Source organism: Acipenser ruthenus, chromosome 3 (genome assembly GCF_902713425.1).
Source record: "Acipenser ruthenus chromosome 3, fAciRut3.2 maternal haplotype, whole genome shotgun sequence".
Taxonomy (NCBI): domain Eukaryota; kingdom Metazoa; phylum Chordata; class Actinopteri; order Acipenseriformes; family Acipenseridae; genus Acipenser; species Acipenser ruthenus.
This window is the reverse complement of record NC_081191.1, coordinates 31,268,064-31,295,935: the sequence shown is the minus strand read 5'-3', so window position 1 is coordinate 31,295,935 and position 27,872 is coordinate 31,268,064. Positions and strand designations below refer to the sequence as shown.

The following is a 27,872-nucleotide window of genomic DNA, read 5'->3' as shown; positions in this document are numbered from 1 at the left end:
TAGAGCTAATTAAAACATGTTAAAAGAACAATTTAAAAGCTAATCCACAGAGCAACATTTTTCTACAACTTCAGAAATGTTTTTTTTTTGTTTGTTTGTTTGTTTTTTTATCTGTATTTTACCAGACATTTCACTTGACTTTGAAGTGTTCAGGTTTCAGAGTACATAGAAGGGAGGGCTTTTATTGTGAAAGAGCCCTCTTCATACGAGTGTGCCTCTCTTGGGATGGGCATATGTTTTGAATGATTTTACTGCTGCTTGCGCTTCCACAAAAAGCCAAAAGCACTGTTGTGGTGTGGCATTTGGAAGAAAGCACGCGAACGTCGAAATCAACCTCGCTGAGGCTAAACCCAGCTACAGCAGGATTAGTTCATTAATAATGCATGCGTTGTCTTGACAAGTTCAGCATGGGTTAAGAAAGGCGGAGTTAGCAAATCGTGAAGAAATGCCAATGCAACATTTTATATTCAGTGAATGGACACGAGGTCCCTGTAATAAATAGACTAAAAAGACAGAAATGTATTTAGTGGAGGAACTAAGTGGTGGTGGAGATGCGGAATAAACGATTTAGACAGTGATGCCTAGTACGCGGCGTCTGCGGAACGAACTACAGTATTTTGCTTATCTTTGAAAGTTGCTTGAACTACAATATCACATCTTTCTGCAGTGAATCGAAATGGTATGTTACATTTTAATTTTTCAGTAAATACTGTTATTAACTACACATGCGTTAAGAAATCTACTTAAAAGGAAATAGCCAATCTTAGCACTAACAACACTTGATCTATGGTGCTGGTTCAGTAAAAAAAAAAAAAAAAAGGTGTCAGATCTTGAACCTTCTCACCACTTCTGAGTGAATACAGCGTAGCACAGCACTGCTGGTCCAGAGGCTAGAATTGAGTGCACTGAATCAACAACAGGTGATTAAAAAAAGTTAAACACTACTAAAAAAAACGTCTACCTTCTCCACCCTCATCGTTCGACAGACATACATGTGCATAACTCTATTGTTCTATTTTGTTGTACAGTGCTAACTGTTATGAAAATATCAGTTGGGCTATGTAATTTGGTTGACGCCTGCCTATATCAATATCCTTATACGTGAACGCTTGATCTTGCCGAACAGTATTTACATGTAATAAAATTAAAATGTGTTTAAAAGGTTTCTTTTAATCAAGGGTTTCGTGTATTGAGCAACGCAGGAGGCTGAGCGTACTGTTGAAAATCAGTTGTGTTAAAAATGTGCTGTTTTATTTTGCAACAGAATTAGTTTGGTCTTGTTTTCAATATTTGTTGCAAACTGCAGCAGAACTCAATCGGCAGTGCTTGAGAACACAGCGGGGCTCGGGCACAGGAATATCGCGCATCCACGTCCAGCTTTGAAAAACTGCATCTGCACAGGCATGGAATCATGCGGGGGTACCGAATCGAATGCTATGGGGTACAGAAATCTATGTAACAGCAGTTGATTTACCAAGTAGCGAGTGCCATTTACTCAAACATTATGTATGGTGATACATAATATATGTATGGATTAGCTCCCTGGAAGAGGTCAAAGAAGCCGGTGTTTATACATTAACAAAAAAGCCAAAAAAATAAGTTAAATAAGTTATATTTAAAGCGTTCAAATGTACTGTTAAACGTCGAATGAGCGATTGGATGCTTTAAAAAAGTTTGAGATAATCCTTCGATAACAAACCTTGTCTGTTGCGTTGTGTGAGGTTAAAATGTGCGTTTTTGTTGTTAAACTTAGTAGGTCAGGCTGGTAAAACTTTTCAAGCACATGTTTTTCAAGCAGGTGTCTTTCCAAAATAAACAGCCCTGACAGCAATAACGCTGTTTTTTGGATCCGTGCCAAAAAGCCACCCAGCAGCAACAGAAGGCCGCGGTGTATCTAAACATAAGGTACTGGTCATATACAGTGTAAAACATATCAGCACTTTTCTCGCGCTGAAATGATCTGGGTTGTTTTATTTTGTGCTGGGGTACCGGGGCCTCATTTAGACAATATGATAAGCTTTATTTATCAGTTCATCAGCAATGTTCCATATTAATACATCTGCCTCATTCGTAACCCTACAAAACCTAGCAGTGTCATCAAGGCTGGTTCACACTGGATATTATTTATGCACAGCTGCACCCTTATTCTGAGGTTAAAAAGCAAAAGTGGAGAGAACTTTTAAGACTTCAGGCATTGAATTCCATATGAGATCAGATCTCAGAGTAATTCGATCCAACATTCCCAGCTCTCCCCAGGATGGCAATGGAATGTTACTCCACATCACTGAGATGAGAACATATGTGTGCCTCTAGCAACACTGACCCTACCTTACATACTGTAGCAGTCCAGTGCTGTGGAAACAGTCAGTCCATTTCAAAACACATTTTAAAAAAGAAACCGCTCCTCCAGCCTAGTTATTTATACTCAGAACAGTCCAAGAGACGGAAGTTTGTATTGTTTTGTTGCTCATGCAACAGTAACAGTGTATGAGTGCATAAAGCTGGGTGGAACTCTCACACCGCTCAAAATGGTACATACTGCATAGCCTTGAAGTGCAAACCTAAGGATCACAATCTGATCTGTGGGCAAGTGGCAAGAAACAATCGACCACACCAGTCAACAGTAAAACAAAAAAGCACTACCTGGTCTCCTAGTGTTAAAAACAAAGTATTTGTTTGATGATAGATAAGACTAATCACAGAAAATTTCAAGAAGACAATGAGAAGCAGCTTACTAAAACAGAGCGTGTAGTCTTCTTTGGCCTTTTCATTTTAATTTAGTGTCATATGGGGAAAAAAAAGGAAATGCGAAGTAATGCAAACTGTATAAATAAGACAGTTTAGATATTTTCTGGAGAATGGATAGAAATAAGGATATGGAGAGAAAATCCAAAACGTGAAGATATCAACCTAAAGAGTACTTATGTTGAACCTTGTAGTGTTTTCCCATTGCTAAAATGTATTATCTTTTCATTTGTCAGGAGGTGAGTGGTGTCAGTAATGAAGTGACTCTCCAAACAGAGCGGGTTTCCTTCTCTGTCACAAACTGAAAAAATATATATATATATTTACAGAAACCCTATAAACTATTACCCACAGATCTGGACATTGTAATACATTTATTGTTTAGAAAATTATTTTCCCCCACCCAATATATTAAGGCTGTGTGGTCCAGTGGTTAAAGAAAAGGGCTTGTAACCAGAAGGTCCCCGGTTCAGCCACTGACTCATTGTGTGACCCTGAGCAAGTCATTTAACCTCCTTGTGCTCCGTCTTTCGGGTGAGACGTAGTTGTAAGTGACTCTGCAGCTGATGCATAGTTCACACACCCGAGTCTCTGTAAGTCGCCTTGGATAAAGGCGTCTGCTAAATAAACAAATAATAATATAAATCACTCTGAGAGGAAAGTTATTATCCATGGCAGAAGGCCATGAACATTATCTGCAAGCTTTTTGACTGAAGCTGGGAGAAACATGTGGAACCATTCACTGATAAACAAGTTCCTTTTAGCACAGAACCATGCATTATCATTACCTTTATTGTCGAGAAGTTTATTTGGGAAGGACTTGTAGTGGAAACAACCTTCTGAAAAAAACTACCTGAGACTACAACTTTAACTATGGGAAGGACTGGAGGTATACCACATTCTGTAATTTGAAAGACATTTTGTAGCAGTGTGAAGAAGGCATTGGAATGTTTTTAAATGGTGTGTGTTTAATAGAGGAACCTCACTTGTGGTTTCCACAAATGTATTATGCTAAAAGAGAAATTCTACATTTAGCATGAGAAACAGTAAACATACTCCAGGGGACAAATTGCTTTAAAGAGGGAAGTACATTTCTTTAACCCATAGTAAAAGGAGAAAGAGGTCAGGAGGGAATTCCCTTCTTAAGAGAGTCAATAACAGATTAACAGACAGTTTGTTGGTTATGTTTTTTAAGGTTTACAGCTGTTCATGAATAACAGGCCATTACATAAACATGTTAATGAAGTTTAAATTAAGCATGATTTTAAATTATTGCTTGTTTAGATAAAGTGAGAATGCCATTTGAAACTAAATGTTGACAAGTACGTAAACAAGTGAAAAATGGATCATTATCCTTTTACCCCACTTTTTCACATTCACTTAATGCAAACGTCTAAACAGCTCAGCCACGTCTCCTTCATGGCTCAGTAAGAGTAATTTACCATTGTTGGTGTCATTTTCTGGAATAAATTCCACTCCTACACCACATTCTGAGAAAATGAGAGATGAGAAGGAAATTCTTTCTTGACTCAAGCTGGCGAGGAAGCAAAGTACTTGAAACATAAGAATTCATTTTTGTGTTATAAAACGGATTAAACATGATACCCTAAAACCGTTATTTCATATGGTTTCATTGTATCTTCACTTGTATGTTTTTAGATTATTATTATTTGTTTATTTAGCAGACGCCTTTATCCAAGGCGACTTGCAGAGACTCGGGTGTGTGAACTATGCATCAGCTGCAGAGTCACTTACAATTACGTCTCACCCGAAAGACGGAGCACAAGGAGGTTAAGTGACTTGCTCAGGGTCACACAATGAGTCAGTGGCTGAACCGGGATTTGAACCGGGGACCTTCTGGTTACAAGCCCTTTTCTTTAACCACTGGACCACACAGCCACAATATATATATATATATTCCTGAAGCGCACTGCTTTACGTGCTGTTGGCAGCTGCAGCACTTTGACACCTTGCTTGTCAAGTATGGATGCTACTGTAGCTGACAGCCCATCTTCTTGTGTGACACTTGAGTCAATCAGCAAATCTAGTCGACAGTCTGTCAAAGGCATGTGCTCTGTGACACAGTGAGTGATGGGTTAGCAGCAAACTTCTTCAGTTTCAGTTCTATACGTTATATATGTTAGCAGGAGCGGACTCAATTAAAGAGCTGCTCTGTGACCCATGTTATTTCCATGTTCTATGACTCTATTAAATCAAACTTAATCCTTAATTGAAACAAGTGTAATGTGGATACATTTGCATCATTCTGTTGTGTGTTATTAAGCAGTTTCAATACCACATCTTACCATGTAGCCTCATCGTGCTGTTGATTTTTTAACATCTGGATAGGGGCCTTCTCTGAAGATGTGCTCAGCATTTTCACACATTTGAGGGCACTAAATTGAGATATACTGACAATTAAAAAACATGACTTATTTTAAATTTCTTTCTGTATTTGGCCAGCTAGGTAACACTCTGCCAAACAACTAAGGTTATTATTATTATTATTATTATTATTATTATTATTATTATTATATACAAAATTGGGGGATGTCGTTGCATTGCATTGGGAGATTTTGAGGTTACTTGAATTAAGTTTTCTTTGTATTTAAGATATGCAAAGACAATATGGGATGTCATAGCTGGTTGGGTGGTTTGTTTACATTTGGGTAACTCAAATTTAATTAAAACATTTTAAGATGTCTCATCCATACTGTAGGTAAGTGGGGTCACCATTGCTAAAGGGTAAGGAAGGGCCAAGGCAGAATGTAAGGTTTCACATTCACACATCCACAGCCAGTGTGGCACAGCCTTGTCTTGTCCACAACTTTTCTGAAGATGACATTTCCATAAATGTTCATTAATTAATATGACTTTAGTTAAGCACCTTCCAAATGACCATTTACCATGCCAATTAAATGAAGTGTATGTAAAATTCTAGCTTTGTTTTATTAACAGTTTGAAATGAGAGTTTATCTTTATCTCTGTGCTTATCTTTATCTTTATCATTCACTAAAAATCAAAAGAAAAGTGATATTGCAGTAATTTTCCTGTTTCCTGGATGTTTGTACTTTAACCTGTTAAAACCCCAGCCCCTCACAGACAATTTCCGCCTGGGGGGCTGTGCCCTTAAATAAATCACAATATCTTCCAAAGTATAGACAGCACAGGCATGGTTCAGGGCTTGAATTCAAGGTAACCCCTTGGGCATCAAGAATAAAACCTCAGGTGTGATAAAAGTCTTACTCAGTACCACACTGGAAGGAGATATCCAGAGAAAATACATAAAAAAACAACAAACGCTTTTCATTTTTTTATGTTCTATAGTCATTTTTTCAACTTGTAGCATATGAAAAGAGCCAGATTTTTTTCCAGTGCTTCACAAACATGTCTACTATACTGGGTAAAAATTTGGAACTATTTGAATAAAGGGATCAGATTCTACAGGAGTTTTTACAAAGGGTCCCCAAACCTCTCCAAACCTCTCCAAAAATGAACATTGTGTAAATCTTTATGTCCAGTGATACACTAGTTTCTTGAGCAAGTTCTAAAAGGGATGTGAACTTCTGGCACCTCACATGCTATCCATTGCCACATGAATTAGATTTTGTAATCCCCCCCCTTTTTTTTTTGTCCAATATTTCATTCAAAAGGTGGCCTTTTTGGAGAGCTTTGGGGTGCCCGAAATGTATCCATGATGAGTATGCATGATGAGTATGCCTTTTCTGCTGAGAAACATCAAAACTCTCACTTGTTGAGGGGGGAGGGTTTTCTTCAGTGTCCTCACTGAAAATAAAAAGTGAAATGAATTGAAAATTAGAATAACATTTCCATTATCAGTATCAATGAGCAACAGATTCAAGCACAGTATTTGCACTGCTGAGAGGTGAACATTGATTATTGGATAAAGGTGTCTGCCAAATGTCTACAATAATAATACTAATAATAATGAGATTGCAGAGAACTTGGCTGCTCTCAAATCAAGCTGCCAGACTAAAAACACCTCAGTTCCTTTCATCTTTACTTTGATTGACATGTGGCAAACAAAGGAACTGTGTGAGTGACTGTTGGGGGAGGCAGACAGCTTATCTTGAAAGGATAAGAAACCCTACACCACGCCTTGTAATCATGTAATTATATATATAAAAAAAAGTTTGCTAAACACTCTCATGCAATAAATCAGTGAACATCAATGAGAAAATAATAAAACCGGCCAGGAAGCAACAATTATTTCTTGCAACTTTTATTGCATGTAAAGATCAGAGACTGTATAGAGCAGCACAGCACAGTTGAGACATGGTGTTGCTAAAAAATTATTGGTTGCATTTTCTAATAACATACTTACAGTAAAAAATGCATATTGAAAATTATGCATAATAATAATAATAATAATAATAATAATATGTAGTGTGGATCCATTATACTTACAAATCCTGAAGAGGATCCAATCCATCTTCAATGCTGCTTCAGACACTGAATCAGCACTCTCCAAACCAGGAAGTTGATAATTTTCGCAATCACTTTCACTCCTATCCATCTCTTCCAAAACTTCAGAAAGACTGAATCTACTTTGTTTAGGATGCTTTAGAACACTGCTCGACATTTTGTTCGATTTTACAAATTTTATAAATTGAAAAATGATCAGAAAATGTTATAAAACCGTGATCCGTTGTGCGCAACGCTGCGCACTCGGTTGCAATAGATAGGGGTATGTTTACTGCGCAGATCGATTACTCTGTAATGGATTGGGCTACAAACAAAGTCAAGGTATCATTGGACAGCTTGTGACCTCCCCTACAACGTAATCAGGGAGGTTTCACCATCATCAGACAGCTGTAAGACCAGAGCAGCAAAACGCACAGCTAGTCGATTGCAGCTGTTTTAGAAGCATGTGATACAAGTCACATTGCCAAGGGGATATCTCAGCGGTGAAATGACGGATTCGAAAAATTCCTTCGCTGTTTGACGGTAGGAAAACAACGATTTTGATATTGAATCAGCTTTTTTTTCTCTTTTGCTTTTGTAATAATATTAAAAATGATTTATGAAATATAATGTGTAATTGCAGTACCATGTTCCGTCCGCGGGACAGGAGGGCGTAAGAGGTTAAATTGAATTTACCCCAAGGTCCAAAGCCTTGGGGTATTCAAACCTGCTGTCCAGACCAGAATTCCATGCTTCCAACAACAGAGCATTGTTTAAAGAATTTAAAGCTGAGTTGAAAAAGCAAAATGCCACTGTTGAAAAAGCAAATCTCTGGTAATTTGAAAATAATATAAGGACACTATAATTTGTACAACTATTTTAACACTGCACAGCTTTATACGGGTCTAGGAATAGAACTGCAAAACTCTTTAGTACTGGGAAAGATAACTATTCAAAACAGTAGACCAGTAAACTAATCTAATAAACTAATAAACTAATCTATTCCTGTTGTTATTTGTTGCGTCAGTAAAATACATTGAAAGTATTTCATTAGTTATCCCAGGGTACTATTTATATAAGGATACTGAAAGAGTTCAAACAAACATTCAAAGGGCTTTAGCATGTGCTCTTTAAGTTTCAATGTATAAAACCAGGTGCTGCAACATGATAAAAAGAAGATAAACTACAGAACAAAGCCAGGATTGACTGCAGTTGATTCAATACAGCCCTTCCAACAGAAAGCTTAATGGATTCTTCCATCATATAAAGAAGACTGGTTTTGGCCCGAGAATTTCCAGCTCAGTGGTGTAGCGCAGGTGGCAGGAATCCCTGTTGACATAGCATTTGAGACGAGAGAGGCTGGTTTTCAGAAATGCACTGAAGATCTTCAAAAATGAAAGCGAGGCATTTTCTCAGGAGTATAATTGAATCCTTTTAGAAAAAGATCTGCAAAAGCCGTAAATGTGTCGACTCAGTGAAACTCCTCTCATAGCTTTTGAAAAACAAAAAGCTGTTCTTTTGAATTGCCTGACACATAAAACCCTGCTAAAGTAAATCAGATAGACACCGAGAGAGATTGGGAAAAAATAAGTTTTAATAGACAAGGTTAATCACAAGATTTATGCCAGTTGTAATATGTTTTCTGACATGTTATATATACCTGGCTGGTTATTTCATTGTTTTCTTGCTGCTAGTGGAGTATCACTTGATCACATCCAAGGTTTAATATGAACCTCTTCTGCCTGTACAGTGCATTGGAACTGGGTCCCATGCAGCCCTCTGATTGGGTGCAACTCATGAGTCACAGCTAATCATAACATGAGGAACTTCCAGAATCTACCCACCCACTGCCAGTCATATTAGTGTTCACTGTAAACATCACCGTAAAACAATACAAGCAGAAAGGATACAAAAGTAAATACAAATAAAATGGAAAAATAGTTTCCCCAGCCTTATAGATAACAAAGCAATATGTTAATATAACCGTTAAAACAGGGTGTGGTGTATTTATTGATTCACTTACGGCTAGTTTCACAAACCCTGATTAGCAATAATCTTGGACAACCTAAAGTTATTTTCAGTAAGGTAATCCAACATTAGTGCGCATCAGGGTCTATGAAACCAGCCATAAGACATCAACAACAAAGCCTGGTTAATGAGCCTCTGGACTCATAAAGCCAACAACTCCTCAGGCTCATAAAAATGAACAAAGGTGGGCTCCCGAGTGACGCGTCCAGTAAAAGCACTTGCGTAGAGTGCAGGATGTGCCCTATGGTCTGGACGTCGCGAGTTAGAGTCCAGGCTATTCCTTTGCCGACCGAGGACGGGAGCTCCCAGGGGGCGGTGCCCAATTGGCTGAGCATCGCCCGGGGGGAGGGAGGGTTAGGTCGGCCAGGGTGTCCTCGGCTCACCACGCACCAGCGACCCCTATAGTCTGGCCGGGCGCCTGCGGACTTGCCTGTAAGCTGCCCGAGAGCTGCGTTGTTCTCCGACGCTGTAGCTCTTGGGTGGCTGCATGGTGAGTCCGCAGTGTGAAAAAAAACGGTCGGCTGACGGCACACGCTTTGGAGGACAGTGTGTGTTCGTCTTCGCCCTCCCGAGTCAGCGCAGGGGTGGTAGCGGTGAGCTGAGCATAATAAAATAATTGGCCATTCCAAATTGGGAGAAAATAATAAAAAAATAATTGGCAACGACTAAATTTATAAAAAAATAAAATAAAAAATGAACAAAGAGCACATCATTGAGGGTAGGTAAGTGCTAGTATTGGGCAAGCGTGAATTATGCACATGACAAACGTTGAGGAAGCCCAGTGCCTTCTATCATCCGTAATCTTCAAAATTCAAATGTCTATTTGCAAGTAACCACAAGAGCTGTTGGTAAAAAACAGGAAAACAATTTTATTTCAATGGTTCCTTTTTACTGCAGTCTTGTGATCATACATTGAATGAAAGCTCCGGTGTCTGTGTACCATGCATAATTTATTGATATGTCTACAGTAATCTGTCCCATATTATTATTATTTATTTCATCGCAGACGCTCTTATCCAGGGCGACTTACATTGTTACAAGATATCACATTATTTTTACATACAATTACCCATTTATACAGTTGGGTTTTTACTGGAGCAATCTAGGTAAAGTACCTTGCTCAAGGGTACAGCAGCAGTGTCCCCACCTGGGATTGAACCCACGACCCTCCGGTCAAGAGTCTAGAGCCCTAACCACTACTCCACACTGCTGCCCTATCCACCCGTCACGGAATCCACCCGTCACATATCCGCCCTAACCGTGATCAACCTCTTCAGCAATATTAATTTATTATTGAACAGAGATTAGTTCATATATTGTAGATCCTATCAAAGTTTTCATACACTGTGTTGTATGTGCTCCATGCACTGCCATTGCTGGTAGTGTAATAAATTCTGTTCGCCTGAAGGGCGTATCAACTTCAACCTGCGTCTCAATCTGTGTAGCGAATGCATGCACCCACACGGCAGATGGCTACTCTATGACAAGCATTAATACCCTATATCTTTCTAAACAAGGGGTTTAGGGGAGCTCCCTAATAAAAGCTGAATCTCAAAACAATAAACGGTGACTATAGTAATTGTTACAGCTGTGTATAATGGTATTTAAAACAGGATCAATTTATCTGCTTTTTTACATATCGGCCCTGTGGCAATGTGCCCCGCCCCTGTGTGCATTTGTGTGTTATGTGTTGTATGTTGCGTGTGTTAATGTTGGTGTATAGTCATTGGTACACGGGATATAAACAGGTCTGTGTTTCACGTGTGATTTAAAAATGTAGATTTGTATTTAGGCACGAGGATGGCACAAATCACTTCACGTGCATTTAAAGTATGTAATATGTGAGCACGGGGTTGCACGTAATTCATTCACGTGCTGGGATTCAAGTGAATAATTAATTAGTAATTGAATCCCAGCACAACAGTATATATAGACACATTTTCATTCTCTCGGGGTTGGGTGTTCGAGAGTGGAGAACGGGTGAGAGAGAAGGAGAAATAAAAGTTAGTTTAAATATCAATTGCTATTACGTGCTGGTAGGACCAGCACGATACTTGTTTATTTAAAACTCACCGTGTTTGTTTGTGTGTCTGTTTACTGTATAGTCTGTTTTGTTTGTCTCTTTATTTTGGCGTGAAGTGCCGTGTCCTGTGTTCTGTTTGTTAAACCTTTTTATTTATTTGTTATTAAACGCTGAGTGCAACCATCGCACTCAGTTTCTGTCATCATCACCGTCTGTCTGTGTGATTCTCTCTCTGGTCTGAGTTCCTCCCTGCAGCCAGCCTGTCACAGGCCCTTACTCTGGTCCCACTGCAGTCGAATACGCAATGAATTACTGTACCTATATATCTAATCTTTAGTTCATAGGTTTTATGTAGTTTATGCTGAAAGGACACAACCTTCTTTGCATTACCTCAAAATAGACAATAGGCGTGGTCCTGCAACTACTTGCAGCAGTAAGAGGTTTTGCACAACAAATTCATACTACTAATATTTTTTCGGTAGTTTAGGACAAACGCCATGACGCAATGATTAAATAAACAAACTTTATTGATGAGTTATGTGAAGCAAATGAACAATTTGGCATAACACCAACCTGGCCGTTGGACGAGGCAGCCCACCCCCCCCAACCCCCATAGAACTATACTTAGAAATTTAAAGTAGGGATGGGGGCGGGTGGTGGCTTGCAAAAGGAAGGGTGAGTAAACTAGCAATCATTATTCAATTTGGATTCATTAGATGATATGATTCAATTAGATAAAGTGATAAATGTGTGGGGGTTTGTCCATCCTCCCAAACTAGGTATAGACAATGTCAACCCAGGGGACTTCTTTGACCTGAAAAAAGAAAGAAGGACCAGGGGTCACAAATGGAGATTAGATAAAGAGGCATTCAGAACAGAAAATAGGAGGCACTTTTTTAAATCAGAGAATTGTGAGGGTCTGGAACCAACTCCCCAGTAATGTTGTTGAAGCTGACACGCTGGGATCCTTCAAGAAGCTGCTTGATGAGATTCTGGGATCAATAAGCTACTAACAACCAAACGAACAAGATGGGCTGAATGGCCTCCTCTCGTTTGTAAACTTTCTTATGTTCTTATGTTCTTAACTCAAGTTGTTTGTAAACTCAATAAAATAAAAAAAACAACAACTACAGAGTCTAATCCAGTCTAATTCTTTTTTCTATGTTAATATTACACATTGGGAAAAAAAAGCCCTGAATTATATTACTTATTTGTGTTGTTCTAGTTTTGTATGTTTTTTCCCTTTTTTAATAAGTTAATTAAAGACTAGAGTAAATGCTGTGCTGTGATATATTCTTTATTGTTAAAATGGGAGAAGAGAAAAGAGTCTGAGTAGCAAACTCGACATGCCCCAGACTTGCTTGAGGGCATGGTATTGTGTTTTTCCCTTCATTTCATAATCCAGTCTTTTTTTAAGAATGGCTGTGACAGGATTTCTAAATGGAAATAAACCAAATGTTCAAAGCTGGCCAAGAAATGCATATTTTAACAATAATTGTGTTATAACTTCTCTAAAACTCTCCAGCCAGACAGCCTATAATGGTGTGAGTTCTGTAGTTGCCTGCTTTCTTTCTCTACAGTTGTTTTATTATTCTCTCTCTCTCTCTCTCTCTCTCTCTCTCTCTCTCTCTCTCTCTCTCTCTCTCTCTCTCTCTCTCTCTCTCCTCTGTAGACCGCAACACTGTGTTTGAAGATGCGTTGCAAGAGGAGACCTGTGATTGCTGTCAGCTTCCTCTTTGCTCTGTCTGTGATGATGATAAATAGCTTTCCGTCCTTTCCTCCTGCCTACTACAGTCTGCAGGAGTTGGAGCCACGTGAAGACTCCATCAGGCGCATGGGAAACGAGAGGAAACGAGCTGTCATCACTCCCATCCATGGAGACTGGACACTTGGAATGAGGGAAGAGCCGATAAAGTACTTTATTGACGAGAAACTGGAGCACAAGCCAAAGAATGACCAGAGGGCTCACCCCAGAGGGCTTTTGAGGAACACCTCAAAAACTACCTCAAAAGCAAAAAGGAAAACTCAGGTATATACTTCAAAGGCCAGAGAAGAAAGGCATCTCCATCTATCTGCACTGGATGCAGGGGGCATACCCAGTAACCGCCAATTACAAAGGAAGGAAGGTGACAAGAAGGACATAGTGTCCATTCAGATGCCTCCAATTGGTGGGGGCTTGCAAAGTTCACTGAAGCTTAAACTAATATTCACTGCAAAGAACCAAACTAACATTGGAGAGCCGTTACAGAGCAAATACAAACCAGATGCGCAGGGCATCACTGGTGGTGCAAAGAGGTTTGTAGTCCCTCTGGCAGCTGGAGCAAAGCTGCCTGCTAAAGATATTAGAAAACATGAAAGAGAACCCAGACCTTCAACATCTTTGGATAGGAAGAGGCTCCCTTTGCTAGGTCAGTGGAAGGACGGATCCAGAGCTGCATCAGAGGCTGCTAGACAGACAAAGTTTGCTTTGTGTGGAAAGCTTGCAGAAGACCAGTTCCCACAAGATCTGAAAGGGAGTGTCAGGTTTGGAGAACAGCCACCACCGTGGTTCAGTCCAGAAGATGTAAGAAAGATGAAGCTACTTGCAGATGGTGTGGTTATCAGTAAAGCAAGGGTGCCATCCCATGGACAAGTAATGAAGGTGGGCCTTAGCCGGAGCACTTCCCCTGAGCCTGAAGACCTAGAACGCCGCTGCCAGGATGGCCTCTGTGCTCTGATCAAGCGTCCAGAGGACTGGTTTGAAGTCTTCGCCTTCCACTTGGACAGAGTTCTGGGGCTGAACAGGAGCCTGCCATCCGTGACAAGGAAATTCCACAGCGAAATTCTCCCATACAAGTTTACGAGAGGTCCAGCCAGGCCCATGGTCTGGTGGGACCCGGACATTCAGCATTTATCCGATGATAATAGTGACCAGAACTCCTTCCCGCTCACTTGGCTGCAGTATCAAGCTGTGCTCAAGCAGAGGTGTGGTGTGAAAGAGTCTTCCCTGGAGTCTTCAGTACCTTGTGTGGGTGTCCGACACTCCGAGTGGGGCAAGCTTGCCTTCTTTGATTTCCTGCTGCAGGTATGTTCCCTTTGGATACAATGTAGTTCATGTAAAATAAGGATTAATCAGTTAATCAGTTAGAATAGCCTAAATTGTAAAACTAAATTTAGTGTTAAAATAAGAATTCACGGAAAGGTCACCAAATAATGTAGTTTTAGCTACATCAACATACACAAGGGCTTTTAAATAGTACACCAAAACCAATAATATAAAGACTATTGCTTTTGACTACTGACAAGTTTAAATGTTACTTTAGAGTACAAAATGTACAGTTAAAAAGTTTCCCTCGATTCTGAAACAGCATGTAAGCCTCTGTAAGTCAGTAAACTTCTGTTCTCTGATGTATTTGTTCTTCTGTCTTTACAGAAAATAGCTCACTCACTGTTTTTTGTATTTTAGCTGTCTTTCCTACTACAGATTCAACGGCTTGTAGCTTCCGTTTATGTAAAGCGCTTTCAGTATGTTTGTCACAGTTTGCTTTTCGATTGTAATCCACAGGAACATTACATGCTGTACAAAACATCATGCCACCACTTTCATGAAATGCCCCCTTTGGATATTTTTTATTTCTCTGCTTAGCAGTGATATTTGCCACTTTGCTCACACTTTTGTCTCAATTTTTTCACCCCATAAACTTCTACTCCGCTCATTTATATGCTTGCTCGCTCCGCTACAAATCTCATTCGCTGACATTATTCAAATTCACCATTTTTCTTTGTGTGAAATAGTCTTTCTAATTTTATATGCTACACCCTTACATTACTACCGCTCAACAGAAATATAGAAAGATAGCGTTACTGAGGGAGAGAGTACTGTATACATGTTATTACTGATATGTCAATGAAACTGAACAAAAGTGACTTGCTGTTATACCGTTTAATTATCCTCTCTTGGAGCGAGTAGAACATTTTTAGTGGACCATTCAAGCTGTAATAATGCACCTGCCTTCTTTTAACCGGCATCGCCTGTTAATCTCTAAATGAAGTGTTGAAACATGTGAAGCAAGGGGAAAAAAGCATAACAGTTACAGTTGGACATTTCAATGCAGTAAGAACTAATGATGGCATTATTGACAACCGAAGAGTTATTTTAACTGTTATTTTTCCATAGAAACAGCACAGAGAGAAAGATTTAAAGTGAAATTTCACTGGTTTGCCTCCTAAGAGTTGTGAAGAAACAAAAAGTAAATTCCTCCCTAATCCTATGGTATGGTTTTCAAGTACGATAAACCAAACATAAAACACTTTGTACTTGCCATAGACACATGATATGAGATTCTCTACCTCTATTATTTTCATGATGTATAGATTTTAGAAAGTTAAAAGCAAAATAAGTAATTCATATTTTTATTTAATGGAGGTTCAACTAAAATCAGTGTACATTTCATATAATACATTGACGATCATCACATACGGATGTATACCTCATTACAATACTTAAATGGTGTGCATGGGGTAGAGGTAAACAGACACACATTGTGAGATGAACTAAAAACCTTTCCCTAAATGCTGAATGTAAAGTGTTATTCTGCAACAAAACTTCCATACAAGACTAGCAAGCCTAAGAAAAGGTTTAATGAGTCTGGGTCAAACTGCTTTAGTTTACTGTAGATAAGCTTCAGCCCTCTTTACGCATTTCTGTTCCTGCAGTTTATTTAACACTTGTATCAGCATGACAGCTTCAGCCCTTTCACTGAAGTTTGAAAAATGAGAGTATCAACTCTCTATACACTACCAGACACTTATTTCTGCATGTTGGTTACAATCCTATGACAAGCAACTCTCCCTCTGCTTGCTTACAAAACTCAGATCAGGTGCCTGTCTGATACCACAGCTCAGCGCTCTATCATAAATGTTGGAATATGCATTTGGATTTTGACTGATTCCAACATATTCACAAGCCTGGCAACCATATTTAATTAAAGAATTAACTGCACATTTACTATCACACTATTTACAATGGGCAACTTGGCATAGGCTTCCCTCCAGTTAAGTCGATCGGGACCGTCTCCCCACCACATGCATACTGATTCTTCCCATTGTACGAGCTTGGCACTGCCACGGCAAGGCCTTGCCAAGGTAATGTGAGACCCTGTCAACTCACCCCATCACACAAAGATATCTTTGGTAGGGATTGTTTCCTTATTCACGTTTTGAAACGAGGCACACGCTGTAACAGCAGCACAGTGCCAGACGTTGCAGTTAAGACAAATCAGTCCCTGTGTGTGCTTTGGTTATTTTCAGCAGCGATGTAAATATGTGGTTGCTTTTTATTATAACCATCAAAAATGTTGTTTGACACTTGACACTACAAGTCTGACAGATTACACAAGGCTCGCTGGTACCTGCCTCAGGAGCTTGTATGCTAAATGAAAAATACGTTGTTGTGTTTGTACGTTTCTAAGAACGAACACATTTGTTTGGTAGCTAAACCAGGAGAATGTTTCTGGAAAGTGTGATGTATTCCTATGAAAATGATTTGTATGCCAGGTTTACAGTTAAGCAGTATATTCCACAGGTGTGAGAAAAATAATGGGATGCTGCCCAAGCTGGACTATACAGAGAGGTTATGAAGTCACTCTCTGCTGCTGTGGTGGGGAGGGGTGGAGCATTCACTCCAAATCAATACTACACTGCTTGGAACAAAATAGGCAACAAGGTTCTAGGATTACCACCGGTGGCTATAGGGGCACTGTTACAACACCTATAAGTGCTGTTGCATCAACTGCTTAATATAGCCACCATTCATATCAAAGAGATTTAATTTAAAACAGCAGGATGCTAGATTTTCATGATGCACGAAACAAATATTGACTGGCGATGACCCTCATTTCAGTAAGGAGAGTTTTTTTCAACAGCAGTAGCAGAATGTATACAGTTATAACTTCCCTATATAATGGATCACTGTGAATAAAACATAAGTGTAACTTGGGGCCATGCACATAAGGAAGGGGCTTCTGTAATTGTTTAAAAAACAGATCGTTCATCAACTCTTATATTCAGGTTTTTAGCCAGGGTTTTTTTTTTGTTTGTTTTTTGTTTTTTGTACATGCAGACATCTGTGCCCATTCAGTTAGATTTATTTATTTCATTATTTCAAGAGGAAAGGGTTAAAGGAGCAGTCTATCCACCAAGCACAGTTACTGCATTGGGTAGACCTTGTACTTGAGCACTGATGCTAGATTTTTCAAGCAGTTATGAAACTTGAACGAAAGCACTTTCTAACAGATAAATAGAATTTCATCTAGTAGTGTGAGTGTGAATTCCTCAGGCAGCCAGGGCTCTGAAACCACGGTTCACATTATATACATATTTTGTGTAGCAGAGTTTGCTTTATGAGAACCTGCCTGCTGAGATTTTGTCTTAGATCCTGATTATTACAAAGGGCTTAGGGGCCAGATTAAAGATGTTTGCACCATTGTTTGATAAAGTTAAATAAAAGTGCTGTTGTTACATAACAAGTAACAAACTGCACAAGATGACATCTCTTTTAATAATAAGCAACACACTACACACAATCGATACACTTACAGAGAACCATTTCTCCTGTTGTGATGAAACTTGGTTAATGACATATTTTAGCACTTTGACAGTATCAGAATCTGGGGCCAGATGGAGGTGCCCATTCTGTATGTACAATATGTATTGTATGTCATGTAGATACTGTGAATATAAGTCATGGTAGGCTGTGGTAAGGGTGAGTTTATTAAACACATGTGATTATGATATTATTAGCTGCACAGCAACATTTTGAAACTGGCTAACTTTTCTTACAGTGGTTCTGCTTTCCAAAACATCTTACAAATACAACACAAAGTCATCATCAGCAAAAGTGCATTTTATCTCAGGTTGTCTGGTCCTGTAAGTGGCTTAAATAATAAGCATAGAACTGAGGTATCAAAGCCCAATGATCAGTATGTAAGGTAGAATTAGAACCTGTATATTCAACGTCAGAATGTCAGAAACTTCAAGCAGGTTTGTTAGTTTCAAGAAAGTGGGACTTATCAAATACAAATACCAAGTAATTCACTTCTGGTTCCCTGTACTGTAGGTCAATGATCGTCTAGACCGCTACTGCTGTGGATTCAAGCCTGACCCCTCCGAATCCTGTGTAGAGGAAATGCTCCACGAAAAGTGTAGAAACCCAAAAGGACAAGTACTGGTGCACATTTTGGTATGTTAATACTTGGGGTAAAGTCCTGTTTAGACATACCTGCAATCTGTGTCTCAGACCACCTACATATGAACATGTTTTATATCTAGTGGAAAGGGAATGGCTCAGCCGTTCTCACAGCTGGTTAATGTACTCTTTTTCAGACTAGGGTAAATGGGGACATGTTGTAAAGCAAGACAAACATGGTTAGTCACAGAGTGTGGCACAGTGCAGCACAGACATTTAGAAATGATCAGAAAGCTTCCCGAAGGCCAGATAATAGCATTGTGTAAATTACATGTATATCAGCCCAGTTGTGTGGGACTATATTTAATGGTTCATGTTTGTGAATGTTTTATTTTTTTTTATTTGAGACCTGTTTCTAGCTGTGTTTTTGGTACGAATATCAAATTCCACTAAAAATAGATACTTTGTATATTGCAACAGGTCGCCGACATTTCTGCAGCAAAATAGGTTTTATGGGTGTGATTTGCCAAATATTTTGGTCGCAAATGTTCATGTAATAAGTATACAGCACATTTGGCACAGTTGCACGAAAATAGAGCTTTATGTTTTTGATTATAGGTATGATTTTATAAATAAACGTGGAGTCTGTTTTAGTGATCGCGGTACCTGTCAGAGTACTAAACCATAAAGAAAATTGCAGAACCAATATCAGCCAGTATGATTATAGATGTACAAATTAATCAATAAAATATGATCCATAATGATAACTGATTTACGTCCCAGCCGTAACCAACAGTACCAAGATTACATTTCTCTTGCCCATTTCATGGCGATCCATCTCAAGGCATGGTACAGCAGCACAAGAGCAAATTCAAATACAAAGATACAACTATAAAAAATAAGCAAGAGATTAAATGATCCTGGACTGCATTATCTAAAGTAAGTCTAGGTTATCCAAGACTAGTGTTAAACTGGTTCTGTAAAACTAGCCGTAAGAGATTAAGGACAAGCGGCTAAGAAAATGCAAGATAAATAAAATGTATGTTAAAGTGAGACTTAAAGACACATAGCAAAAAACGCTCCATCACTGAGAGTGTGTGCATAAGGTGAGAGCAACACAAGAAATGCATTAATTAAAAGTGTTGTATTGTACCTGCCTGGATTTTTGTAGTTTCTATTGTAACATAGCTTTATGAGTTACAGGTAATGTATATACGATATAACACTGTTTACTGCTGTCGCAAGGGACCTCATTGCAAATAATTATCAAAGAAAATTTGTGGCAATAATAAGTATATTTTAGGATGTTGTGGTTTCCTACATCATAAATCATAAACTGTACTGCTGTGTACCAAAAACAGCAAAATCAAAAAGAGAAAAAAGAAAAATGTGAATAATTGATCAAAAAAATCTATTCAATCTGAACGTTCCAGACTACGTCCTTCTTCAGCTGGATGGAAAAAGCTGTGCTCTGGGACCAATGCAGCCAGGAAGCAAAAAGAAATTCCTATTTATATCTTTTTGTATTTTTTCCTTTATTTATATTTATTTTAATCAGATTAAAATTAAGAATTAAGGATTAAGCACAGGATTTTATAGGGAAATATCAGTTACACTGGGATAAAGGATAAAGGCACCTGCTAAATAATAATAATAATAATAATAATAATAATAATAATAATAATAATAATAGTGTAGCGTGCACAGGGGTAGGGGTCAAGGCTGGTAGTGACACAATCAAATATGAAGACATAAGCCTGATATCTGCCCCTGCAAGGGAGACATCTCTTTTGTACAGCGGTATCGGCGCTATACTTCAGAGCAGGAGATCCCAGGTTCGCGTCCCTCCTCCGCCTGTGAGAAACCCTGCCTGCGGGAACCGAGGATCGCCTCAATATTTTTCAAATGAGGGACTTTGGAACCTCTTGGAATGAACATTCTATTCTGAAGTCATCATCCTCCGGAACTTTTCTTTTGAAAGACAACTTGTTTATAACAGCAGCTTGTTTACAGCACAGCTTTTTCCATCCAGCTGAATGATTTATATAAAACAAAAATTGTTAACAATTATTCACATTTTTATGTACCTGCTTTACCCTTTTCTTTATATTATATGTAAATGGAAATATATAAACGGAAATGCTAAAAGTTAAACCTGAATAAACCAGTCAACAAAGGGACTGAACATGCCTATTCAATGTGCCTCTGTCATTTGCTGATATTAAGACACGTGAATAATACTATATATTACTTTATATATAGCAGGGTCAAAATATATACAGTATTGGCAACTGATACACAGTACTGTTACAAGTTCATATTTTGTCGTTGAAAGTTATTTTATTAACTAATTAAGAGTAGATTCAGAAAACTAATTATTGATTGAGTATCAGAAACCACAGGTTATCAATGGGGCTTATATGAAATGTAATTGAAACATTAGCAATATATTTAAATGTTAGCTTGCACAGTTCGGGGGGCATAGAGCTGGGGACCTCTAATTTCCTGTCAATTAGTACCTATTTTTCTATTTAAGCCCTGATCACTTGCAACTTCGCTGTCTAGTGTTTTGTTTTCTAGCAAACACTCAGACCCCATCAAAACATGCTTAAACTGTCTCTCTTTGTCTAAACTTCGTCTTCTCACTTTCTCGTCCGATTCAGATGATTTAGAGAATTTTTTCTACCTGTTCTGAAGATTTTTCTCATCCTTGAGCTTTCTTCCTTCTCTCGCTGCAGCAGTTTCATCACCAGTTAAGCCTACAACTATCTAATCCCCAGTCATATCCCAACATCGGTTTTCATCACATTCAAGCACTCTCATCTCCAGAGCAGGCCCTTTGCCACAGTTCTATACACCCCATTCATTTAGAATCGTCGCAGCCACTTCAGCAGCCAGTGCTAACATAAATCTCCACTTAATAAAAAATATGGGGCGCAGCTGTCAAGGATCGAGTCCCCTATCTGCCCTTTCTCTTCAATCTTTCCAGCAGGAAACCCTGACCCCCCTCAGACCCTCTGTTCATTGATTCATCTCGCTGTATCATCACTCCTCACTGGTTCTCAACCCACCTCTCCACCCTCGTTTCCAAAGCAGGCCTCCCTCCTCAGCTCTACACCCCCATTCATTCCTTATAGGTGCAGCCACCTCCACCGCGAGGGCCAACATTAATCACAGCCTGATCACGTACATGGGGCGCTGGTCCTCTTCCACGGTGGATTCTTATATTCATTCATTCTCCTCTGACATAGTTGCAGCCCATTGTAAAATTGCTAGTATGCCAAGAGTGGGGCTTCCTGAGCGCGGGGGCCACCAGAGGTTTTTCCCTAACCAGGCTCAAGGGTTTTTTTCCTCTCCACTGAGCAGCGGGTCTACACATAGTTATACCCTACTAAAAATCACGAACCATCCCTCTGTTTGTCCCATTTGTCTTTCTGGTCTTGTGTCTATGTTTTGCGTCGGCATGTGCTATCTTTTGTTTGTCTCTTATCTTAACCTCCTGAGACTCTCTTATATATCCTGCCTTTCTTTCAGGATGTGGCCGCTTTCAGTGCTCGAGTCCCATACTATCCTCCATGCTTTGTCCTTATTTCAGGTCCCAGGCAGTGTGAAGTCTCAGCCAATCAGGGGGTTTAACAAGTGCCCCTTTACAGAAGTCTCAGATGCTGGGTACCCTCTCTCTCTACCTCCTTTCGTGTCCTGGTCTATTGGGACTGACTTCCTCTCCCGAGGGGTGGCTCTTCGAGTCATAACACTCGTATGTGTTTTCTGTCGCTGGGTCCTTATAGCCCCTGGGATGTGTCGGCATTGTCGCCCTCAGTCAGTGACCACTTTTCTATTCTGTTTTCGGTCGCTGGGTCCTCTGTCCCTGGGATGTGGCGGCATCGTTTCCACTTTCTGTCCTAGTTTCCAAGTCCGGGCCTGTCGGTCAGCTGCTAGAGTCAGGGCTTTGCCCGCTCCTCTATCCTAAGTCCGGTCCTTTCTAGGCAGCACCATGTCCTACTAACTGCTCCTTTCTGCTTCCTCTGCCCTATCCTTACATGCCCCAGCTCACGCCCCGTGAACTAAGATTTCTGTTAGATATGGGTCCTATTTGTAGGCATTTTCTTTTTGTTTTTGAGCTACTCAAAAACAAAAATACAAAATAAATAGGTTTCTGGAAAACAGCTGTCTTAAAAAATCACCACTGACCTGCCCTGCATTGTGTTCCAACAAAGTGACATCAGCAAGCAGTCATGCATGTTCTTGTGTATATATATATATATATATATATATATATATATATATATATATATATATATTGATTTTGCTGTTTTTGGTACACAAAAGCCATTCCTACCAAAGAACATTGTTTACTTGTGTTTGCCTTTATCAGAACAGGAAATAATTTCAAAATTGATTTAATCTAAAAGGCAGATCTACAGAAGGGAGAGAGTGGCTGGCATGCAATGTGGATCAACAGTTCTATTTTCATAGTTATACTTCAGTAACTCAAATTTGGTGGACAATTTGTTAACAGAATTTTAATACAGTTTTAAAAAAAAAAAAACTTCTAAAAACAAATAAGGTTTGTTTAATGTACATTGTAGATACTTTAAATATAATGCTGTTTTGGAAACCAGGTTAGGAAGGAGGACCCCACACGACTGGTGTTCATTGACAATGCTGGCAGGCCTCACCATCCTGAAGACAACCTCAACTTCAGGCTGTTGGAAGGTATTGATGAGTAAGTACTGGGAAAGTTTGATCCTCATCACCTGCTTAATAAAACAATACATTGCATTGCAAAAAACTACTTTAATGCAGCAGTTAGGGTTGAACTCATCACCACAAAAGCAAGGAAATGTGGCGTTAGGGTTTTTAACCCTAACCCGCAATTCCCACCACCAAGCAGCCAAAGGAACCAGACAACACAAGCAACCGCAGACTGCTGTCATCAGGTAAGACATAGAACATGCAACTCTTTCCAGATGACACAAGAGACATCCATCATTATGGTCCACCGGTGCTGTAGCAATGGATATACATGTACACTTCAACACATACACACCCACTTCAGGCTGCAGAACCGTATCAACTTTACAAAAATAGAACTGATAGCAGTTTGAGACCAATTAGTGAAAAGTTCTATTGAGTTGTACCCAGGTGCTTGATGTGGTGTGTTCGGATAATTGGAACAGCAGCAGGTCTTATCACAGTTGTTGGATGTCACCTGAATGCAGAACTCTCTCAGAGACATCAATTACACACCTTTTCTTTGGCCACAATTTTCTTTGCTCAGTTAGATGAAGACCTCTTCTCATTGACTTTTGCCTTTTCCCAGGCCTTTCTCACTGCCTTCTGACCTGCACTGAAAATAAAAAATAACAATTTACCGCTATCATGAATGTAGTAACCACCTCTCTGGTAATACTGTTTGCATTAATCTTAAAAATATGGTATTTAGAACACATCTGAGCAGAACTTCAGACTGGGCTGAGAGCAGGTAAATACAATTCCCTTAACACTAGTACAGCATGTGACACTGCTATGAATCCGGGACAAAGCTCATCATTCATATCCCAGGGTATTTTTGCGTAGAACACAAAAAAATCCTTGGGCCTATAAATCAGTTGTGTATGTGTTGATTGTAATTGCAGTCATTTCTAGTCTTAAGTGGGATTAATACGAGATAGGGTGCTGAATGTGTTTAGTCAAACAGGAGTGAATCCACTATTAAACACAACAGTAGAGCATGAATCAAAGGAAATTAAAGTGCATTTATATTGAAGAACATACAGTGAATTCTCATTTAAACAAAGATGAATTTCCTCAGATGAATTTCCTCAGATCAATTTTTACAGGGTCACATCAATTTGGCAGTCGCTTATTGTAAATGACTTCTTATATTACAAATTCACTTAACACAAATTTCCTGTTAGTGCGAATTATTTTGGAGCCCTCTCATGGAAGAAAAATAGAGCATCTGTACTGTATGGGGACTACAGATCCTATGATGCATTTCAAGTTGCTTTAGTGTTCACACAAAAATGTGACCTATCCTTGCAGACAAAAATTGAGGTGTTGAAAGTGGTGTATAATTCTATTTTTGTAAGCCTGAAGTGAGTGTGTATGTGTGGAAGTGTACATGTATATCCATTGCTACAGCACCGTGTTAATCTGTAGTTACAATGTGATTCTATTACAGGCTACTGTTAAACTGCAGTTGCAATGTGTTTTTTACTGCTTTTTTGGTGTTAAACAGCAGTTGCAAAGTGAGTCTATTAAATGTAATCCTCACTGCACTTACAATGCGATTCTGCATCTCTGTTGAAAATGTCACAAAAAATTGTGTCTATTAAAAGAGGGCAACTTGCATTTTATTTTTTGTATTTGTTATAAATGACACACTCTGCTGAGGTACCAGTGTTGCTAACGGAGGGAAAAAATATATATTCCTTAACTCTTCTAATATGAGACCATTTTCAAATGTAAAGGATTTAACTGACAAAAAGAATGCAAAAACACAGGCTTACAAGTAAAGGCAGCCCAGTGTTTTAATCTGGAATTTTAATTCACAAAATGAGAGACAGTAATACCTCCTAATCAAAATAAATATTTTTTATTATCAATTCTCATTGAACAGAAACAAAAGCTTCATGCAGATTGTTTTAAAGATGTTTACAGGCTTCCCCTGAACTACAGATCCCACAGTTGCCTGATGTCACTTGCACACCGTTTTGCTGACCCAATCAGCAAACGGCTCGTGTAACAAGCACACTCCTTCAGGGGCGGGATTCCTTGCTGAGAAGATTTTAAAAAGTCCTGGATGCTAGCCTGTTATCTTTTTATTATTAATAACCGTTTCATATTTTTTCACCAAACCTTTGAAAGGCCCTACCTCTGAACAGACCACGTGTACCTTACTCGGTTTGGTGCAGAAATTCAGTACCCTGTAGCCTGTACATGAGAGCAAAAAACAAAAAAGCCCATGTTAAGTATAAGGAACTTTTACAAAAAAACGGGTATCCAGATCTCGTTAACCGCACAAGGTGGCATCATGAAACTCTCCACGCTTTCACAACATTGCAAGTCAATGGAACATGCAAATTTATGGGAAATTCTGACAAACCCCGCCAAAGTTTATGTATATATACAGTACCTTGCAAAAGTATTCAGACCCCTGACCAATTCTCTCATATTACTGAATTACAAATGGTACATTGAAATTTCGTTCTGTTTGATATTTTATTTTAAAACACTGAAACTCAAAATCAATTATTGTAAGGTGACATTGGTTTTATGTTGGGAAATATTTTTAAGAAAAATAAAAAAAACTGAAATATCTTGCGTATTCAACTCAACATGGCTGGTTCTAGTGGTACTCTACATCTATGATGACTGATAGGGTCATAGCACTTACGGTTCTTGTTGAGTTCACAACAACTCTGCTGATATATCTCTGCCATCTAAAGGACTCTGAAAGCTAACTTTTACAAATTGAATATAATTTTTTTATGTTTGCTGAAGCTGTTAATCAAATTAAGGGCTGAGGCATTCTGAGGATTTGTAATTAGCTCAGAGCTGGTTGCTAGGCAGCAAATGGGACCTAGATTTGTGCTTGATCTACTGAATGACTTTGTTATATAACTTGTGGCTATTATATATTTTTTTGTTTTTGAGAGAAAATATATCATGATAGTGTTGAAAAATAATACTCACAGATACCGGTTCAGTTCAATTCATTTTCTCTTATAGGCTGTGGCACTGGGGGATGTATAAGTAAATCAAAGGGTTAACCAACATGCTGCTCAAACTAGACTTTGTTTTTTAATCTTGTTGTCTTTTTGTTTGACCCTAGGGTTCCTGAGACTGCCGTATCTGTTCTCAAGTCAGGGTGCCTACAGATCATGCTTCTACGGTCCCTGTACACAGACAGGGAATTCTGGGAGAACCAGGGCAGACTTCCAGGGTTGAAACAACTTATTCACAACATAGAGAGAAGAGGGAAGATTCTGCTCCAGTACATTCAGGATAAAAAGTTAAAACTCCACAGAGACAATTAGAAAGTACTGGGTGGTAAAAGCAGGTGATGAAGGATACAGGTTTTACTGTATCAAACCAAACGTGTCTTTAGTTTGGTTCAACAGGGTCATTTATCACAAAACAATCTGTCCAAATGACTACAGTTTTGCAGGTTATTACTTTTTAATTTCACTTGACAAATGCATATTTAAAAATTGCTGACTGTTTTTTAATTGAAAACAAAAATGTTAATGGATGAAAAGTCAGTGGAGTGCACCCAAATAGCTTATTGTGGTCTTGCTTCCAGTCAAGGATCAAATGAGAAAGTGCAGGGACTCATACCTCACTGTTGTAGGACGTATCGTAATAGCAGTTGTTAGTGGTTCTCACTTAGTATTTTCTACCAGTATCACTATTTGAACCACACAAGTCTTATCTTTGAGGCTGTATATGTAACACAGACTGCAAATAAACGAAAAGGTAATTTAAGAAAATAAACATCTGTGTAAGTATTCCTAATTTTGACATGTTGTTTAACTTGTTGTATGTGTATTGGTAGTTGACTGTAGTGTGAGCCCTGAAGCTGGTCTGGGTTAAAAGATTTAAAGAGATGCAGTTTGCACTGTATAACCTTAGTACTCATTTCAGGCCAAATGTGTTTATTATGATGCCACACTGGCTAATTAATTCCTGCTGGAAGGGAAAAAGAAACTTAATTAGAATTGCTGCTTCTATCCCTAAAAAGCAGAACATACAAATGTGCAGTGCATGTACATACACCAGTGGTGTGTGTGTATTTTAAGGACTTTTGCTGGCTTTTCAACCAGCACAAAAAGGTTACACCACAGTGAGAATGTTAAATAACAGACTTCCAGTTTCTAAGATCATGTTATTGTAGGTGGAATGGCCTGTTTTTTATTGTGTAGGTTTGTTGTAGCAAACTAAGATTACAATTTTGTACTTCTTCCACCAAATATATATTAATAGCTTTCTCATATCTCATACATGTTCGACTGCCCTATTAACATTTTATGATATTTTTAAATGTAATGTAATGCATTTGAAAAAAAGTACTAACATGACAACATCCTTATGACTGGTTCATATTTGGGAAGCATATCTTAAATGGCTTGTAAATTGTGTCTATTACTATGTAATGTCCATTTCGCTAAAAACTTTTTTTTTGTAATATTTGTATCAATTTGAAATAAATAAATAATAACATGGCAAATTATACGATTGTGTATCTTTAAGACGGTGTATGTTTCCTCATTGTGCAGAATTGTACATAATATTACAACTACATGAGTTTGTAGATTACTGGTATTTTATTCACTAATATTATCTTGTATTGGAAGTATTGAGTGCCTACACCACTTGGCTTGTCCATGTGTTTAGCATTCATTCAAGCCGAGTCTCTGAGTGTAGAGCTGGTTAAAGGACTGCATAAGTTTACACAGGACAGCAGCCAAAGATGCACAG

General features: G+C 38.8%; 1 protein-coding gene across 1 annotated transcript; it reads left to right on the top strand.

The window, feature by feature from the left end:
- The first annotated feature begins 273 nt into the window (after nt 1–273).
- LOC117435748 (Golgi-associated kinase 1A-like) lies at nt 274–27,621 on the top strand. The gene is made up of 5 exons (XM_059012774.1): nt 274–679; nt 12,894–14,285; nt 18,318–18,440; nt 23,009–23,112; nt 26,227–27,621. Exons 1-5 carry the CDS (start codon nt 677–679, stop codon nt 26,429–26,431), a joined length of 1,827 nt encoding a protein of 608 aa, XP_058868757.1. The 5' UTR covers nt 274–676; the 3' UTR covers nt 26,432–27,621.
- The last annotated feature ends 251 nt before the right edge of the window (nt 27,622–27,872 follow it).

Coding starts and splice junctions, on each gene's coding strand:
- LOC117435748 (XM_059012774.1), top strand. Junction 14,286..18,317: donor TCTTTGATTTCCTGCTGCAG/GTATGTTCCCTT, acceptor CCTGTACTGTAG/GTCAATGATCGTCTAGACCG. Junction 18,441..23,008: donor AAGTACTGGTGCACATTTTG/GTATGTTAATAC, acceptor TTTGGAAACCAG/GTTAGGAAGGAGGACCCCAC.